The 19083-nt window shown below is 40.5% G+C and overlaps 2 protein-coding genes across 11 annotated transcripts in view; both read left to right on the plus strand.

The window, feature by feature from the left end:
* Nucleotides 1-6170, plus strand: part of HNRNPK (heterogeneous nuclear ribonucleoprotein K) — a 28836-nt gene extending 22666 nt beyond the window's left edge. For 6 of the 8 annotated variants that reach the window (XM_019517391.1, XM_019517392.1, XM_019517390.1 and 3 more), the window contains 5 exons: nt 2815-2865; nt 4000-4021; nt 4100-4182; nt 4690-4859; nt 5646-6170. In XM_019517391.1, coding sequence (XP_019372936.1) covers nt 2815-2865; nt 4000-4021; nt 4100-4182; nt 4690-4859; nt 5646-5679 — 360 coding nt within the window. In that variant the 3' untranslated portion in view covers nt 5680-6170. The remainder of the gene's footprint in view (nt 1-2814; nt 2866-3999; nt 4022-4099; nt 4183-4689; nt 4860-5645) is intronic. The other 2 variants (XM_019517394.1, XM_019517397.1) reach the window with 1 other exon arrangement.
* Nucleotides 6171-7868: 1698 nt separating this feature from the next.
* Nucleotides 7869-18240, plus strand: CUNH9orf64 (chromosome unknown C9orf64 homolog). Of its 3 annotated transcripts, XM_019517400.1 has the most exons (5): nt 7869-7963; nt 8401-8739; nt 11298-11557; nt 14115-14310; nt 17691-18240. In XM_019517400.1, exons 2-5 carry the CDS (start codon nt 8403-8405, stop codon nt 17921-17923), a joined length of 1026 nt encoding a protein of 341 aa, XP_019372945.1. In that variant the 5' UTR covers nt 7869-7963; nt 8401-8402; the 3' UTR covers nt 17924-18240. The 3 variants fall into 3 exon arrangements, with proteins under 3 accessions (XP_019372945.1, XP_019372943.1, XP_019372946.1); XM_019517398.1 differs by lacking the exon at nt 7869-7963 and having other exon boundaries at nt 8201-8739; XM_019517401.1 differs by lacking the exons at nt 7869-7963; nt 8401-8739 and adding an exon at nt 10823-10913.
* The last annotated feature ends 843 nt before the right edge of the window (nt 18241-19083 follow it).

A 19083-nucleotide genomic window follows, 5' to 3' on the forward strand; every position in this document is an offset into this window, starting at 1 on the left:
GCTACAGCCACCCCAGAATTCACTGTAGCCACCCTTCCTAGTGCTGCTGCTGCGTGCCCTGAGCACAGCCCTAGCCCAGCCCCCTGCTGGGAACAGCCCAATGTTGCCTGCAGCAGCAGCCCACCATGGTTCCACACAGATTCAGGGAGCATGTGCCTCCCCTGGGGGTGCATGCAGGTTTGGGAGCCACCACCCTCTTTCTCCCAACTCTCCCCCCTGCCCCAATCTCTACTTCAGTGCAGGGCCTCAGTCTGCCTCAGCCCCCACCCCTTCTCTCCCTGCCCATTCCCCCCAAACAGATTTACCAACCAGATGCTGTTCTCCAAGCTGCCAGGCTGCATTTTGGCAGTCGGATAGCTGTTGGCTGATATGGCTCGTTAATAATCAGCCCGAAAAATCCTTACTGGTGCACCCCTACTCGTAATCATACTGTTAGTTATTGGTGGTGCAATATTTGTCAGTGTAATCTTTCCAAGGTTACCTTTAGGTATCTTCTTAATACGTTTAATATTGTTTACTTAAATCTAACATGTAATACATGTCAAGTCTTTTGGGTTTGTGGGTTTTTTGTGATTATTACAAATTTCTTTTTTTTTTAACTTACTGATTTAAAAAATCAGTTTGAACTCAAAACTTCTAGTCCCCCCTCCCCCTTCCCCTGGGAATTTCAAAACATTCAGTACCAAAAGTTCTTGTGCAAATATGCTAACCTTGGGTATTGTTACCCAAATTTTGGGGTAATTTTTAAAGGAAAAGGATCTCTGGGTGCATCTAGATGAGTGCAGACATTTGCTTCCCTGGGTACAAGTAGTAGCGGCATACGTTGCAGCTTCAGGTTTGGGCAGTGTGCTCTGCTGCCATGTGCTCTACCCCTCTTTTTGGTGTGGGGTTTTCTGACCCCGGGATCTTCCAGGGTAGCAGCGTAGCAGGTATGTTGCAGTCTGCAAGGTAGCAGCGCAGGAAACACCTGCAGTGTGTGGCGCACATTGCATTTGTCTGGATGCAGCCCATATGTCTGGCTGCTGCATTAACCCACAGAAATACAAAACAAAGCAACAAAAATCAGTTATCCCAGCTCCTTTCCCAATTATTTTGAAGGTTCTCTGAACAAGTGTCCCAATGTAGTTTCACCAGTTACCTTTTCTGTGTCCCAAGTGTTCCTCTACACTGCTACACCATTCGGTAGGTACAATAGGTGATTTTTAGAAAGATTTTTTTTTTAAATAAATGGTTTTGTTAGGCCACTTTCTTAGTTGAAAATTTCTTCAGAAAGGATTTAATAGGTTGCTTTCTATTATGGATATTTCCACAGAGTTTCTGTTTGAAAATAGTTACAGTTGGTTTAAATAAGAGTCAACAAACAAAGTGGCTTCTTTCATAATGGGCATAAAATGAACTCCATGTAGAAAAGATGGTGGTCTTTGCCAGCCCCTATAAGGGTTCTCAAAGACCACATTTATTTCAGAAAAGGGCTTTTTGCTAAAAGTCTCCTGATAGCTTTACCATGTATGTGAATTTGTTTACACTAGTTTTTATTTTTTTGTGGTAGTTGCTAATTAATGACGTATCGTAAATGTTAATGTGACTCTTCTCATATTTGTCTCGCTAGAAAAGTTTGTAAGATGAGCAGTAATGGCAGACAGACACTTGGGGAAAAGGCGATTCCATGTAAATAAGAACTTTTGGTAGAAAAGAATATTAGAACCTGCAGTCATTAAAGTTTCTGCTGCTGTCGTTCGTTTCTTAAAACTTACTGGAATATCACCAATGCATGAAGTTTCAATTAATTTTTAAGTTCAGTTAAGATTATTCAGGCTGCAAATTCTGACTTGAGTCAAGGCTCGACACTTCCTAAAGGACTCCACTTAATTCTTTTAACTTTTGATGGATTTACTTTCACCAGCTTAGAAAATCATTTTACAACCATCAGACCAGAGCTCTGATTTTTGGGAAAGATGGGCAGCATAGTTATGGAACACAAATGGTGCTTCCATCCTAAATAGAACTGAGAGGAAATCTTTCGTATGAATCCTGGAGATGGGAACATCCATCTAAGCAGTTGTAAAATAGCACAGTGTACCTTTAGTACAAGTGTGGCAGCCATGAATAAGGGTAGTCATAGGTATAAGTACAGCTGCTGCTTAAAAGGGGAAATCATTGGGCAGAATATGAAAGTGGTTAACAGCACAAGGTTGCCAGTGCCTGGGGTTAACCTCTGCCAGTAGGTGGTTTAGTTCTGACACCTGCTGAAGATTTCAAAGGTCAAAATACTGATTGTCCCATCCACAATACCACGGAGTAAAAAAGGAGGAAATGTTGTCATTGGCTCCACTCCAGTTCCCAGAATATAAGGAAGGCAGAAAAGGCTTTTTGGGTGCATTTCTGGGAGGCTAAAGAATGTTTGTCTGTAAATGGTACACCCGCATAGGTAGGGTAACCATAGGTCCCGGTTTGCCTAGGACAATCCTGGATTTTGAAGGCCGATTGCAGCTGGTTGTGGAAAACTAAAATGAGAATCCATGGCACAGAGTGCAGTCCAGCAGAGCGGCACAGAGTGCCAGGCAGCTCCACCTCCCCACTGGACTGCCCACCAGCCTCTGACACTGCCTGCAACAGGGATGCTGACTAGGGGAGGGGGGTACGGGCAACAACAGTATCCCAGTTGCCCTAGAGTTCCTATGCGGGCTGGGGCTGGGTTGGATTGGCGCACACGTGTATGTAGTTTTATTTGGTTAGATAGAGGTCTGTTTTAGGACAGATTCCTTTCAGATGTATTTATTTTTCCTCTTCCTATTTTTCCCCTTGTGTCTTAAGATGATGCAGTGTCATGTGGATGCTTGTGATGACATGCAGCCACCAGAGCTGGTAAGTGAGCTTTCATTCCCTTCGTTTGGCTTCAGTGTAATTGTTGCTTGTGAGGAATGCCTATTTACTTAGGTGAGAACATCCTCAAACAGTAAAAGGACAGAAGGCCATCTTCAGCTTGGGTGTAGTTCATGATATGCTTTGTAAAATAATATCACTATTATGCAATTTTGTGAAGCTGCCGTTTTGAGATGATATGAATATTTAATTTCACTTAGTATTTTTCATTTGCCCATTTCTGAGCTTTCCTCCAGGAACTGTGCTGCCAATTTGTCCCAGAGTGGAAATGTGCAGAGGTATTGTCAAAAGAGAGAGCTTCAGATTAAATCTCTCCCTTTTGCTCTCTAATTTTTTTTTTAGTTGTGAATGTTTATGTCACATAATTGGAGTAACACCACTTTGTGGAGCCAGCACCACAACTCTTGCTCCTGGAATTTTGATTCTAGCAGCACCATTGGTGTGTATATGTCCTGTTTGTAAATCGCCTGAGACAATATAATATACTCAAGCTAACTATTGGAAATAAACTACTGTACATTTTTATTAGCTTTTGGATGGTACATATTCTGTTGGTTATTAAAACTAATGTTTCTGTCATACAGTTTTAGATAAATACTAACTTAAGTTCATAGATTTTCACTAATTAGATTGTATATCTAGCAAATAAATTTGGACTCTGTGGCTTTGACTGGAAATCACATTCTCTTGTCTCTGTGCTCTCAGAGCTTGTTCATATTACGCTGCAAGTTTCTGTTGCTAAGCAACATGATTACATAATATTCATAGCCTAGTAGCAGCAGATCATCTGAGTGGTGAACAGCTTCTATTTTGACCTGGTTCTAAAAAATGGAGTGTTTGGGGGTGGGGGGTTTGGATCTTGGAACTTTTTAAATATCTGCACATTCCCATTTCTCTGAGTAGTTTGGTAAATTATAGTTAGACTGTTTTTAAAAAGTGACCAAACCTGGCTAGTTTTGAATATAGGAGAGCATTGCATGTTATAATAGATACAGTAGCCTTCTTAATTTTTTGAGAGCAGCTGAGTATGTGGTAGGGTATGGTAAGAACATTGCTAGTCTAAATGCGTATTTCATTACAAAAGTTCTAAGTTTTTTCTTTTTTCCCTCTCTATAGTTCGAGGGTGGGTCTGGATATGGTAAGTTTTTTTTTAATACAATTTTTTGACAAAATTAGTTTGTTCATTACAAGGGCTTGATGCATACATTTAAATCAGACTATTCTTATGCAGGGGGCCGTGGTTCATATGGTGACCTGGGTGGACCCATCATCACGACCCAAGTAACAATTCCCAAAGATGTAAGTAATGCTAATTATTTTAACATTGTAATAAAATGCTTGTGTTATGCCAATGAACCAGAATATTTTATGTGCAAATGTTTTGCATTCTTTCAGTATTAATACATGTTGTTCACCTACCACCAGTCTTCCTTGGAAGATGGTTGGTTGGCTGGCTGGGTTGGAAGTTTATTTTCTTTCCCCCTGCTCTTTATTTAGAAAATCAAGCTTAATGTTTTTTTTAATAAGGTGTTCATATTGGACATTAAAAGAGAGGCTGGTAGACTGAAACTGGCCACCTTCAGTGTTTGCCAAATCACTTTGACTGGTTCTCCCAAGCCTGGTTTAGAGTGTTTTAGATTGAAAACATTTGGGTGGGGTGTAGGAGGCACCAGGGAGACAGATTTCTCTTGGCACTCTAAAAATCATACAAACTACTGAGCTGAGAGTATCATCCTGAATTCTAGAGTGGTCTTTACAGAGAAGTTATATCAAAATGTAAATGAGTAACTTTTTGCCTCCCCCTAGTTGGCTGGATCTATCATTGGCAAAGGAGGCCAAAGGATCAAACAAATACGTCATGAATCAGGAGCTTCAATCAAAATTGATGAACCTTTGGAAGGCTCGGAAGACCGGATAATAACCATCACAGGCACACAGGACCAGATACAGAATGCACAGTATTTACTGCAGAACAGGCAAGTTGGAGTCTAACACGGCACCAGTGCTTCCATTGAAACAGATTTTTTTTCTCACTAAATTCTAAAGCTTTTCTTCTTTATGATGTAGCTTTTGCAAGGGGAGGGGTGTTTTAAAAATATCTGTTGGGACCTAACTTTTCTACTTAGTAGTTCTGCCTTCATTTTCTTCTGTTCTCCATTCTTACTAAAATGAAGACTCCCTCAAAACTAATCTTGCTGGAAGACGCCTTAACCAAGCAGTCCTCTCATTTCTCTGGTGAAAACTGCTGCAAAAACTACTATAATAAATTATATAGAGCCTGTAGAAAATATAGAAGATTTCAGTGGATGTTGGTCTAGTTCTGTGTGGAAGACTAGTGATTTTGTTGTTTTTAGATAACTAAATCGACAACAAATCGCAGTCTGCCATATGGCACAGACCATGCCTCTACAGGACAAGTTGAAATCGATTGGTGCTGGAAATGCAGCATTTCACACCTTACTGGCAATACTTTGTCTTTTCTGCCAAGTATTAACAGCTTTAGATTTAAGTTGCTTCATTTTGCTTTATTACCACATTGGCTATCTAATAAGCGTTTTGTAATACTTAATTTGCCTATTTGACTTGAATAACTACTAATATTGGAATGTGTTTTTTTTAAATAATCATTGATATTAAAATGTATGTGAAGTTAATAGGAATTTAAATTTTTAATATCTTTTAAAGAATGTCATTGTAAATATTAATGCAAGATGTATGGTCAATCATTCTAATACATGCTTTTTTTTCTTTTTCTTTTATAGTGTGAAGCAGTATGCAGATGTTGAAGGATTCTAATGCAAGATTATTTTTTCTTTTTTATAGTGTGAAGCAGTATTCTGGAAAGTTTTTCTAAGACTAGTGAAGAACTGAAGGAGTCCTGCATCCTTTTTTTTTTTTTTTTAATCTGCTTCTGTTTAAAAAGCCAACATTCCTCTGCTTCATAGGTGTTCTGCATTTGAGGTGTAGTGGAATCTTTGCTGTCCACCAGATGTAATGTTTTAGATCCTTACAAATATTTTGGGAGGGAGGGTGTGCAAGACTAACTTTGAAATTTTGAAACAGCAGCAGAGTGGATTTTATTTTTTGTTCATTGTTGGTGGTAAACTGTAATGTTTTTCTGTAACTATTGTGAACACCTTGCTTTATGTACACTGTATTTTTTTTGAACAGGGGAGAATATTGGTAGTCCTACGTGTCCCTGGCATCTATTCAGAGCAGTGTGCAAACTGTAATGCTCTTTTGTAAGAAACGTTTTATGATTTTTAAAATAAATTTAGTGAACCTATTCTTGGTCGTCTTTTTTTTTTCTTTTTTTTAAGGATATGGATAAAGTAGTATCTGAGGCTGATGCACCCTTTTCTTCCCCCCACCCCCACAAGTCATAACCAAAACACTGCTGATAAGCTTGCTTTTCTGCTCTTTGATATAGACGAACTTAAGTATTTTGGCAAATGAAAAGTATTGGTGAAAACTAACTCAGTGCTTTGCTACCTGAGAGGAAATTGTAACACTTGCAAAACCATTGTCTGAGGTTTGTTTTTTTTCTGTTTGCCCATACTTATTTGATTGCAGCACATTTATAGTGGCGACAGTATATGAATAAAATCTTTCAAAACTGATTTCAGTGAGTTACAATGATTGAGTACATCTAGTTGGCAGCCTTGCTTAAGCCAAATAACAACTCTAAAGAGATGAAAGTTGATGTCTCCTGATAAATAAATTCTACTTGTTTTCCAATCTTGCAATTGTATGAGGTAGACGTTTTTGATAATTGGCAATTTGACGGTGTCTAACTCTGTAACTGTAACCTGTTTTTCATTGTATACAAATCTACATGACACACTTGTATTGTTTCCTGTTGTATGTTGAATTACATAGGAAATACTTGTGAGAAATTCAGAAATTATTAAGTACCTCTGGATATCTCCTGTAATATCTTGGCATTTGTATTTATAGTTAATACATTTTAATTTCACTTCCTAAATAAAAAATATTGGAAAAAAGCACTGCACAACTGGATGTGATGGCTCCAGTTTGAGTGGATTTTTATTCTGACTCTCTCAGTCCACAGATTGAGTGTTTTTATTTTTGGAGTGTTTCACGTTTCTCTGTTGTCAACAAGCTGTGCCCCATGCAGCAGCCCACAGGAATGAAGGGGGCTAGGTGTTTAGAAGTTGTACCTTTTAATATACCTGGGTTTTTTTGGTCAGCATTTTATTAAATGCTATCCAATAAGTTCCTGTTCTAGAGAAGCAAGGAGCTTGAGTTTCCCCCTGAAAAAAAAAGTGTGTATGAAGCCCTTGCCCACCCAGTTAGAGCAGAACCATAGAAAAGCTCCAGCTATGTAGTTGGCCTAATAAAAGATAAGTGCATCTGCCCAAAGAACCTGGTCTGCCTATATCCTTAGACCAACACAGATACAACCAACAATCCCACAAAATACAGACTTTCACTGTCTGAAAAAAATAAGAGTGCATGTAAAAATGGCACAGGGTTGGGTTTTTTTCTTTTCTTTTTTCCTTTCTGGACTCTGAGGGTCAGTGACCTGTAACACCACCAGTAAATGGCAGTGTGTTGGTCAGAAGCAGGAGCCTTGGAAATGTCACAATGTGTCCTTGAAATCAAATTCAAATGTTGGGTCACTCAAGCCACTTTCCAGAGAAGTACATTTCCTGTTTCCTAGTTAGGAGTATCCTTGAAGCTTCTGCCTTCTCCTGGGCCCTCGTTTACGTATGACTGAAAAGACTGCTTGTAGAGTGACCCCCTCCGAGTGCTTCCCATCCGCACATTTCAGCTGAAATGTTTCAGAAGAAGTTTTCTCTGCACAACACTGGCTCCAATCCCCGCCATTCCTTGGGCAGCCGAACACGACCCCTGCCCCCTTGCATACTGATTCCCGTGGGCACCTTGCAGCAGCAGCTCCGGAAGTGCCGCTTTCCCGCCCCGCGCTGCTGCGCTGCTGCACTGCAGCCTGGCGGCCCACCGGGCTAGCCTGGGCCGCCCTGCTGGCGCAGTAAGCCTCCCTCCTGCCCCAGCCTGAAACGGCTTCGCCAGCAACTCCCCGATAGCTCACTGCAAGGTCGTTTCCTAGCCGACGCTCCCTGCAGAGTCACGCACCTCCTCGCGCTCGCCCTACCCGGCGGTGTTGCGCTCGGCGCGTGCGCCGTTAAGCTAGCCGGAGGGACATCCTGGCGCGCGGTGACGCGCTTCTTAGTAAATGAGGCTTGCGGTGATTGGCTGCGTGGGGCAGGGCAGGGCAGGGCAGGGCGGGGGGCGGCTTCCTGGCTCGGTGCCTGTGCTGCCCGGGGCGGGAGGGACCCGTGGGTCGGGAGGAGCTAAGGCCTGTTTCTGAGCGGCTGCAGTGAGGTTCTGCGGCTGACACGACCACCCTAGCCAGCAAAGCAGAGCAAGCAATGACATGTTTAGCTAAGCTAGCAACCAGAACAAATGAAGCAGGCAGCCTGAAGGGTCTGAAAGGAGACATTATAAAGAGGCTTCTGCTTTCCCCTACTGCAGCCATGCAAGCCACCCTGTGTCCAAAGGAGTCTGCCCGGCTCATTGCGGCCCACAGCGTGGACGTGCGTGTGGACGAGGCGGGCACGAGGAAGGTGGCCGAGTTCCTCTTCGATCGCGTTGCGGAGCCAGCTTTCGGGCTGGCCGCCTGGAAGGCGCTGCACGAGCTGCACCCGCGGGCGGCAAGCGAGGAGGCGCTGGGCTGGGTGTTCCTCGTGGACACGCTCAACTTTTCCTTCTGGGCCGAGTACCAGGGGCAGGGCTGCGCCATCAAGTACAAAGGCAAGATGTACACTGGCTACTGGTCCCTCTGTGCTGCTGTCAACAGAGCCCTTGACGATGGTGCGTGTCCTTTCCACCTCCTGGCCTCAGTCCTCTTGCATGCAAGGAGGTGGTCTCCAGGCCAGTGGTTGCCACGCTTAAGGCTGAGGGCCTTGCCACACATTCCTGGGTGTAAACCTGCTCTAGCCTGGCTGTCTGTCCCATGTTGTCAACCCCCAGATTTCCCACATGTTGGCACTCTTCAGAGCGGGCTAGTCACTGTTAGGGTGTGAGGAATCACTTGGCACGTGTGGCTGGCTTAAATTGATTGTGTGACTTGCGGCTTTGTTTTGTACTGATTACTTTGTACATGTGGCTGCTCTAAATGTATTGTGCAACTCGCCAGTGAATTGTGTGAGGAATGTACTTGGCGCTTGTGGCTGACTTAAATTTATTACGCAGTTCCCAAGTTCACTGTGTGACAGTTACTTTACGTGTATGGCCGCTCTAAATTTATTGCGCGATTCACCAGCAACTTGCATGAGAATTTACTTTGCACGTGTGGCTGTCTTAAATTTATTGCATGTTTCATCACTTCATTGCATGGTAATTACTTTGCATATGTGGCCGCTCTGAACTTACTGCATGAATCCATGAATTGAATCAGAATTACTTTGTATGTGTGGCTGTCCTAAATTTCTTGCATGATTCACCAGTTCATTGTGTAGTGATTACTTTGTACCTGTGGCTGGTTTAAATTAATTGCACCATTCACCACTTCATCCTGTGAGGATTACTTTGCACATGCAGCCTGTCTAAATACATTATGCTATTCACTGCTTCATTGTGTGAAGAATTATTTTGCATATGACTGGCGTAAATGAATTGCACGGTTCACCACTTTATTGTGTGGTGTGACAATTAAATTTTATTGCAAGGTTCACCAGTTAATTGTGTGAGAATTACTTTGCACTTGTGGGTGGCCTAAATTTCTTACACGATGTATTAGTTTGTTGTGTGATGATTATTTTGCACGTGTGGCCAGTCTAAATAGATTGCACAGTTCTCTAGTAAACTGAGTAATAAATATAACATGCAGCAGGGGCCTACCATAATTTTTTTTTTGTTTTGCTTGTGTGTGTGTGTAACTCAAAATCAACTTCAAATTGAGTCCTTGGTTGTGCAGACCGCCCCATATGAGTCACTTCATTATCAAGTGATCTAATGTTACACCTGGGATGTTTCTGGGGGCTTTCATTTGATCTGGAGATGTACAAGAGAGGCCAAAGCAAGTTCCTCTGGACTGTGCACCAGTTTATTGGGATATTAGCAATCAGACAACATTACCAAGAGCAGCAGAGACTATGCAGACATACTCGCAACTGAGTGGTGAGGTCTCAGGGCCCTCCAAATCCATCCTCATGGTTTGAGGCAAGTTCCAGACTTCCACACTTAAAACTTTGTGTGGGTGAGTTTATAGGTCAGGTTCAAATGTCTACTCCTGCCCATTTCTCTGAGATGAAGAGCTCTTGATTGAGTAGGGAGCAGGGAAACTGAGTCACGGCCTGTGACCATTGGTTTTTCCTGGGGCCACCGTATTAGTACTGGGTGCAATGACTCGCCTGTGCTTCTCAACTGCTTGAAACTCTCACAGTCTGCTTCTTGCATGCTAATCATTGTAATTCAGACTGAACTGCTTCTGGGAGCTGGAGAGCAGTGACACATCCAGCACAGCAAAAAGGGGTGAGGATGTTCAGGACTCACTATAACTAATGGGCCTCTGATAATACTCATTTTTACAGGAAATAAACCGTTGGAAAGGTGAAGCTATTTCTATCTCCCTGCCCCTCCCTTCCCTGCCACCCATTAACTAACCCTTCCCATGTACTTTAAAAAAAAATTATTAGTGTTAGAACAATGTTGTAAGTCATGATGGTCCAGGAAATTTGTGAGATGCAAGGATTTTTGTAGGAGATACCTTTTATTAGACCAAGTGTGTAGTTGGGATAAACTTAGAGAAGCTTTTGAATGCAATTCAGTCATCTTATCATCCACAAATATTCTTGCTTCTCACATTCAGCTCATTTATTTCTGTGGTTAACAAGTAAGCCTTATTTAGTGACAGTCTTAAGAAATTCTCCCACATTACTGAAGGTCTAGAAATCATAGGAAAGCACTTTTGCTTGGTTTGTGCTAGTGATTACACACTAGCACAGTTGTGGTTGCTAATCATTTTCACCAGCACAAGACTAATGGTGAGTGTATTGGTAAAACTTCTAACCATCTAGCCCTTAAGTGTTAAAGTATGGGCTTCAAATGATTTGCCTGGCCTAATATTTAAAGAAAACCTCAAAGATCCCAGGGTGGGGGGTGGGGAATTAAAGGGAAGAAAGATACCATGATATCTACTGGGAACTGTAAGCTAAAACAGTAAGTGCTATTTACTTATGTAAGGACTTACATTTATGTCTCCATTTAAAACTTAACTCTTATCTGAATATTTATCTTAAGAATTCATTAACTGTTTTTTTTAGTCTACAATTTAATATAAACTTCTGTATTTAGTGCATTATTATATTGGAGCTTGACAGAGACTTTGAAGTTCTAAATGGCTTTTTTCTCCCTCTCTTACTTTGAAGGAATACCTATTACTAATGCCTCCTATTATGCCACCATGACACTTGAGCAGGTTAAGCATGTATTTCGCTCTGACACAGAAGTCCCTATGCCTTTGATTGAAGAGAGACACCATGTGCTAAATGAAAGTGGGACAGTTCTGCTTGAGAAGTTTGGAGGCTCTTACCTTACCTGTGTTAAAATGAGTCAGAAAAGTGCTCAAAAACTACTACGTTTAATAGTAGAAAATTTTCCTTCTTATAGAGATGAGGCTATATTTCAGGTAAGTTGCTTCTGTTACAGAATTTTTCATTTTAAAAGTGCTTGCTCTTTAACTGCTTGGCTATTGCAAGAAGTACTGTTTAGATTCGATTGTCTATAGAAAATTCTCCTTTATGTAGATGATTTGGCCAATTTTTTTTTACTCAAATTAAGGACTTTTAGAAAAACAAGAAATAAAATCTATGTAATCTACATTTCATGAAAATGTAACTTTAGGATTTCAATTCTAACAAGTTTGTTGCTCAACATATACTCAGTCTTCTCTGGGGTTTGCAATCCAGATACTACTGTATTGTAAAATTGCAAATGTACCTGAAAGTATAAAGCAGACTGGAAGCCACAGTGAAATCAACTGTTTGTTTTTATTGGCATTTCTGTTAGATTAGTAAAAGGCCAAAAGTGTACGTAATGGAAAGGAAATCAGACCTTAAATTGTACCGTGTAAATAGTAATGTTAATATGGAACTTTTTATAATATCTTTCTAATTTTATGATGGAGTGAAACTTTGTCTACAAAGCTAATCCTAGAGAACCAATCACTCTCTTACGTAACTCTTTCTTATCCTTGGAGCCCAATACAAGCTGACTTTATTTCATGCCTGGATAAGTAAATCATATCCACAAAAAAAACCCCATGCTTTCCCATGATTTTTTTTCCCCCTTTTTTTTTTTTTTCCTTCTTCACTCTTCTTGCTGTTATGTATTAGCTGTATTGCAGTAATGGCCATAGTTCCCAATTGGATCAGAACTCTGTTGTCCTAAACTCCATACAAGCACATAAGAAAAAAAATGCATTTCTTCTTCAGCTGCTTGCAATCTGCCCCTTGACTCCTGTTGATTTCAGTGGTTATAACATTAATGAATGCAAACAGAGTTAATTCAAAATGTTATGCTTCTGCACAGTAGATCTTTCTTTTATGGGATAGCAGCAGATTAAGACACAGTCCCTGAAAGGAAAGAGCTGCTGTGAAGGAAATTAGGTCTGGCCAATTTTCTTCTTCTCTTGCTTATATGTTCAGTCTACTCTAGACTTTGTCTGTACTAGCATGTTCTATATTGGGCATCAGCAGCTGTGTTTTAGTCATTTACATGAGTACTCAGCAGTCACATTATAATTTCCAAAAGGCTTGCACTAACATTAGGGATGATAGGTACAACCCGTGGTTGTAGTGTTTTTTTCAAGATATTTTTCTTGGAAACCATGAAGTGAAAATGACAGCATGTGTACTATAAAGGAACCAAAGAGAAACTGGGCCAGCAAAATGCTGAATGGTATTTATAACTAACTATTGATTTTTTCCAGCTTGTTTTCAGTAGGTGGCATTATTTAATTCGCTTGTGATTTCCTACAAAGAAGTAAGATTTCATATCTGTAGGAAACATCATTCAGAAGTCCACTGGCACTAGTCTCTGAACTTCTGAGTTTGTTCAAAGCATATTCTTTTTTCTTAAAGTAAATATATTTTATGATCAAAAGATTAAGTTCCTTCTAGTAAAGTGATTAATAGAATATGTTTCTTATCTCCATAATGACAAAATGCATTTATGTCACCTTCACAGGATGGTAGTGAGTGCTTTATAATGCAAGACTCATTAAAAGCAGCAGTAAACTCCAGATTGGAAATCTAACCCACACAGTGATCCCAGACTATAAACATGTGCACAGTCAGAGAGCCTGTTGCAGTAATGCAGAGCCTATCTCTGATTTCCCTAGGCAAGCTGCATGTTATGAAGGTGGATGAAGTGCTATGGATCAAATTTACACCTCTGCTGAAACAAAATCAATGCTTGTACATGAGGCCACAGTAACAGTGTTAAAATTATCAGTGCTGTTTCCATGGCAGCACACCCAGCTATCATAAGGCAGGTTTCTGACTTCAGTACAGGGTCAGGAGAGAGCAGAAAATGAGATGGGGAGTGGGAAATCTGAAAACAAATGACATTTCCTCAGTACCTCCCAATAACAAAAGCATACAAAATGGTAAAATAAACATTTATATTAGTGTCACACAGACCATTGAAAAAATTGACCCAAATAGACTTACCTGTCCTGAATCTCTCAGGGAACTTTCTGAAACTAAGACAAGCCACCAGTTTTATAGGCGTTTGCTTTATAAAATGTATTGCTTGAGAAACAATTTGTTCCTCAAATAACAAATAACTGAAATCATGGTACCCTATCTTCCTTATGCTCTTAAAAGGGAATTGCAAGGCAAAAAGGAGTGTCTTTTGATTTTTGTCTATTGTTCCCTTTACAGTATTATCAATGGTATTTTTGTCTATTGTAGGCCTCAGCTAAGCAAAAGGTGCAACTTTCTCAGTGTTACAGGTGAAGTCTTGAACTTGTTCTACCAATGGTCTAATTAGATTTTCTTTTTCATACAAAATTGGTGTTTATTTCTATAATGTTGTTATTTTACTGTATACTAAGTTGCTTTTTCCTTCAGCTGTTTAACTAGTCCTTAACTGAGCAAGCATTATGATGACTTGCATTTCCTTTAACAAATGGACATCTCTGCAGTTGTCAGGTCCTAAATATTTGTTTTCTTCTCGTCTAGGGTAAAAAGGTGTCCTTTTATAAACGGGCACAGATACTTGTGGCTGATACGTGGAGTGTATTGGAGGGCAAGGAAGATGGCTGTTTCAGTGACATTTCTAGTTTAACCATATTTGCTGACTATAGGATTCCTCAAGTCCTTGTTCACCTTGGAGCAATGAGATATTCTGATGAATTAATGAGGAAACTCCATGAAGGTTTGCAATACTCTTATTACATCAAGTATTTTTATTGTGTCTCAGTGTTCCCAACTAATTTTATAGTGTAGAGATGATTTATCTTTATGTAGGTGGCATGACAAATTTCTTTCCCCTCTCCCATAGAATTTAGACTTCTGGTATTTATACATGAATGAGGAGAGGAATAGAAACCACATGCTTGAGGGATGATGCAAATGAAAAAGACCCGCTTGTCGTTTTCATGAGGATTAAGCTGTTCTTGACCAAATGCTAATAAAGTACTGTATAAATCAGTTGAATACTCAACCTCTTTAGGGCTGGTGGTATCACCCACAGTTCCATTCTTTGCAAAATGATGGCTGCCTAATCAAGTTTCACCAACTTTCTTCATGAATTCAGATAAAATGCAAGAAGGGTGGAGAAACCTGCTGAGCTGCAGTGAATTGTAAGCAGTTCTTATGGTATATTGAGGGGAAAAAAGAATAGTAGTTTAGAAATATAAAGCCCTCTTGTTAGTTTTGATGTAAATATGCACGTGGCAAGTGAAGCTCTGAAAGTTGTGGAAGCAATTTCTCTAGAGTTACTGTATAGATCTTCCTGTCTTATCCATTAGACTAAAGGAATGTCCTTTGTAGCAGTTCTTTGTGCATGTTCACAGATTAGGATAGTTGCATCTAGCCTAATATGGAATGTGAGCTTTTTCATTATATGACTACACACTTAACTATAATAAATAGAGCTGCCCTCCTGTGGTAAAATGATTGTTTGATATTCCTTAGTTTATCAAGGGTTTTTTGTGGGTTTATGTTAACTGTGAGCAACTAAATGTAGAAATGAAATTCACCTCAACTATTTGCTTACATAATAAGTATGTTATATACAAGCAGCTTTCTTTGGCTTTGCTTTTTCTGTGCTGAATTTTGGCAATTTGATTGTCAGCTCATCTCTGCAATAATCTTCAGGTACAAGTAAAGGCATGGTTACATGTAACACTCCAAGTGGTTTAAATGCAGTTTTAACCTGAAAGTGACAGATGCACAAGTCTGTTAAACTGCTTTAAAGCTTCCTGGAACAGTTCAAAAGTGCACTTGGAAAATCAAGGATTTTTTGGTATTTTTTGGTGTATTTGGGTATTTTTGGGGGGTGGGAGGCTTTAGACTACTTTGGGTTTTGAGGATTTTGGGGGGATATTTTGGGGTTTTTTCATGTGGGGTTTTTGGGGGGGGTGTTTTTTGCTTGGGGCTTTTGGTAGGTTTTTTGTAATTTGTTTTTGTTTGGGGTGTGTGGGATTTTGTTTTGGGGGGTTGTCACTTTGAGGTGGTTTTTGTTTGTTTTGGGGGGTTGTGTTTAACCAGTTCATAGTATAGCATTTCAGTGTTACCTGGGAGAGGACCAAGCACACCATGACACAGATCTGTGTTCCAAGCAGCCCATACTTCATTGCTCCTCCCTCCCCCAGTACCCATGCTGCAATTGGTTGCTCTGGTACACAGCCTCCTCCACTCTTCTCCCTCCTGCCTTTTTCTCCCCTTTCATTGGCACTTTATCAGTGAGCTTGCTTGAACTGTTTATTCAGCAAAAGCTCTTTCTAACGACCAGGTATATTGTTACCCCTTACTCAACAGAGGCCCCTCATCATCATATGCCTGCCTCCTTACCCCCCGCTCCCCCCAAGACCTTGGGAACCCAAATGTGTGGGTCCAAGCATTTACTGTCTGCCATTCTCCCCTTGGCCACCCCAAGTCAGGTAAGCATATTGGAAGCTTTTCAAGTTCATTGAACTCATACTTTGGAGAGAGGGTAAAGCAGAGAAGTAAAAGGTGTTACCCACTATCTCTGACCCCCCACAGCATGGGTGCAAACACTTTCCCCCAGTTACCTGCAGTGAGGCATGCTGGAATGGATACTTACTCCCAACCCCTGATGTTGGAGCGACAGCACTTGGAATGCCTAAAATTGTTGTACCTCTCACCTGTAACAGTTGTGAACTGGTTCCCAATCAGTGACATTTAGGAATGGTTTGATTCTTACATGTGTTCCACACCCTAAGATGAATGCATTCTAGGGCACATCATGTATTATAAACACTAGTTCATTTATTGCTATGTTCTCCTTAATCACTGATTTAAAAGCAAACAGCTCCCAGTCTTCTAACCTTTTTGTGTTGTTTTTTTGGTTTTGGTTTTTGGGAGTGGGGGAGGGTGCAGTTCTTGTGCTTATATTTCTTCTCTATGAGCAAGTCTTCCAGGCAAATAAGTTCTCAACCTGACAATCTGGATATGATATATTGTACTTCATGAAGGAATCAAAGTACTGGGACTAATCATTCCCAGTTTTGGGCACAGAATGCAATCTTGATTTTCAAGATGAGCTTGTTTAATAATAGGAACATCTTAGATTAAAAGAACTTTATGTTAGTCAATGTGGCTGCTTACAGACCTGAAAAAGCAAACAGTGCTTTCCTTTCAGCGTGGTGCACCCCTGCACTGAACATAGCACGTGCCCAGAAGAGGCATTGTGTTAGTTTGACCCAGCTCACCCAACGTCTGTATAGGTTGGACGCTTCAGTGGGACTTTTGGTGCTTTATCTAACACCTGATTGAATGTAGATAAAAGCACCAAAAAGTCCCTCTGAAGCACCCAATCTATACAGATGCTTTGGAGCCAGGTCAAACTAACCCGCTTCCTTTTCTTGTAAAGCACTGGGGTTTGTTTGGGTGTTTTGTTTGGTTTTTGGTGGGAGGGGAGGGTTTCACATCTGTCAGTGCCCTGTATTTCTTTATAAGGACTGGATTCATACTCATAAAACTACATATTCTGGACTTTGTTTGGATTCACAGTGATTTTTTTTTTTTTTAAGATTGCATTTTTTTCTTATGGATGAATTGCAAAGCACCTCTACCTGCCCTCCCCTCCTCTGCTCCAAAAAAATGAGTAGGCTGGATTCTTGATTGGATGCAAGACTGACAATTCAGCAACTCATAAATATACATAGAAAACACATGGGCTTGATATTTTTGGCTTATAGTATGATACATTAAATCTGAACTATGTGTTAGACTAAGCATACCTATGTTACAGAGAGAGTTTAGTACAGGGGCCATTAACATTTTTCAGCAGAGTCCCAAAAACACCCACAACCTCAACTTGTAAGAAGGTGATGGGCCAAGAGCAGATGGCAGGGGAGCCACAAGGGGCCCAATCCTTGTTGTGGCATTGCAGCCCCATCCCCTTCCCTGCCATGTGCGTCAAGGCACACATGCCAAGTAAAATGCCTTTGTGTGCCATGCTCTGGCACCCATGCCAGAGGTTGCTTACCCCTGGTTTAGTACATTCTGAGAGTTCTTTCTTTTATTCCACTAAACACTAATTTGAGTGCTATATACTGTATCCCGCAGGAGTCCTGTTGCAGTCTGGAGATAAGCAAGAGGTAGAGATTCGAGGCTGTTCTGTCTGGTGTTGTGAATTAATTTGTGATCACCTACTGGAACTTTATAACAAGAAGGGACAGAACATGAATGAAAAGATCAATGCAGTTCTTCTAGATTATTATCTGTGGGACTATGCCAGGAATCACAGGGAAGATATGAAATATATTCCATTTCATCGAGTACGTTGCATATATTACTGACTACATCAATTTCTTAAATATCTCATAAATACATTGTTACAATTTGTATCTGCTCAGCAGTTTTTTTATATACTGGTTTGAAACAAGTTTAAATTCCTATTTTCTGCTGTCTTAACTTTTTTCTCCATGTTTCCTGAACCTGAGTATTCTCTTTTGCTACCCCTGATTAGAATTAGCCTTTAAAATTTGTAATCAGTTGTAGGATATACATTTTCTGCTAACTTAGTTTTATATACACTGTTTAAATACAGTTTTGCTTTTCTTAATTGTATTATTGCTACAGTTATACCTTTATAAAATTTGCATTCAGCTAAGGGCTGGGGTTTTTTGTGTTTTTGGTTTTATTTTAATTTAATTAGAAAATACTTGAAATAAAGTTAAGACATCAGGACTTCAAATTGCCAAACTATTAAAACTGAACTACTGTATTTACTTGAATCCAAGATGAAGTTTTCCTCCCCAGTCAATATGGGAAGAAAAAAGTCTCGTCTTAGTTTCAAGAATGGGCCTGGGGCAGTCAGCTGCCCAACTCTGGATTCGGCTCCAGGCCCAAGGCAAACTGGGCCAGGCTGGCTTGTATGGCAGTGAAGGAGGCTCACGGCGAGCCACATACAGAGGTAAGGAGGTGAGGAGGGCATGTGAGGGAGAGCCATGGTGTGCAGCTGGGGGTGAGGGACAGGACAGGCACCAGGGGGCAGGCAGGAAGGGCAGGAGGTGGCAAAGGGCATGGATCTGGTTTCCTGACCCTGCCGCTGCTCTCCTTGCCACAACAGTAGGGAGGAAGAATTTAAGACAACCCTTCAACAATTACATTCTAGAAATGAAAAATGCATATGTTATCACTTTCCATGTTTAGAATCTAATTATTGGGGAGTCATCTTAAGTTCAAAGTGGTCTTGGATTTGGGTAAATATGGTACTTGGTTAATCAAGCATTCAGTTTATTTATCTAATTACATTATATATTGCAAACTGCCTTGCTGAACTTTTGATTAAAGGCTTACAGAGCATAAAATACTTTGTAATTCATAACTTAGTCCTTCAAAATGTTATGATTTTTTTCATGCACCACTTTTTTAAGTCAATCACTCATGCCAAGAGGATGATTTAATTGCATACTTGTACCGAATTCCCCGTACATTTATTATATAAGCTGAATAA

The sequence above is a fragment of the Gavialis gangeticus genome, unplaced genomic scaffold (assembly GCF_001723915.1).
Source record: "Gavialis gangeticus isolate Ggan-Ray unplaced genomic scaffold, GavGan_comp1, whole genome shotgun sequence".
NCBI lineage: Eukaryota > Metazoa > Chordata > Crocodylia > Gavialidae > Gavialis > Gavialis gangeticus.

Bases quoted from the DNA above. Each gene is read 5' to 3' on its own strand.
- CUNH9orf64 (XM_019517398.1), top strand. From the start codon at position 8,298: ATGACATGTTTAGCTAAGCTAGCAACCAGAACAAATGAAGCAGGCAGC. The intron at 8,740-11,297 runs GTGCGTGTCCTT...CTTACTTTGAAG, and splicing joins CAACAGAGCCCTTGACGATG to GAATACCTATTACTAATGCC. The intron at 11,558-14,114 runs GTAAGTTGCTTC...CTTCTCGTCTAG, and splicing joins GAGATGAGGCTATATTTCAG to GGTAAAAAGGTGTCCTTTTA.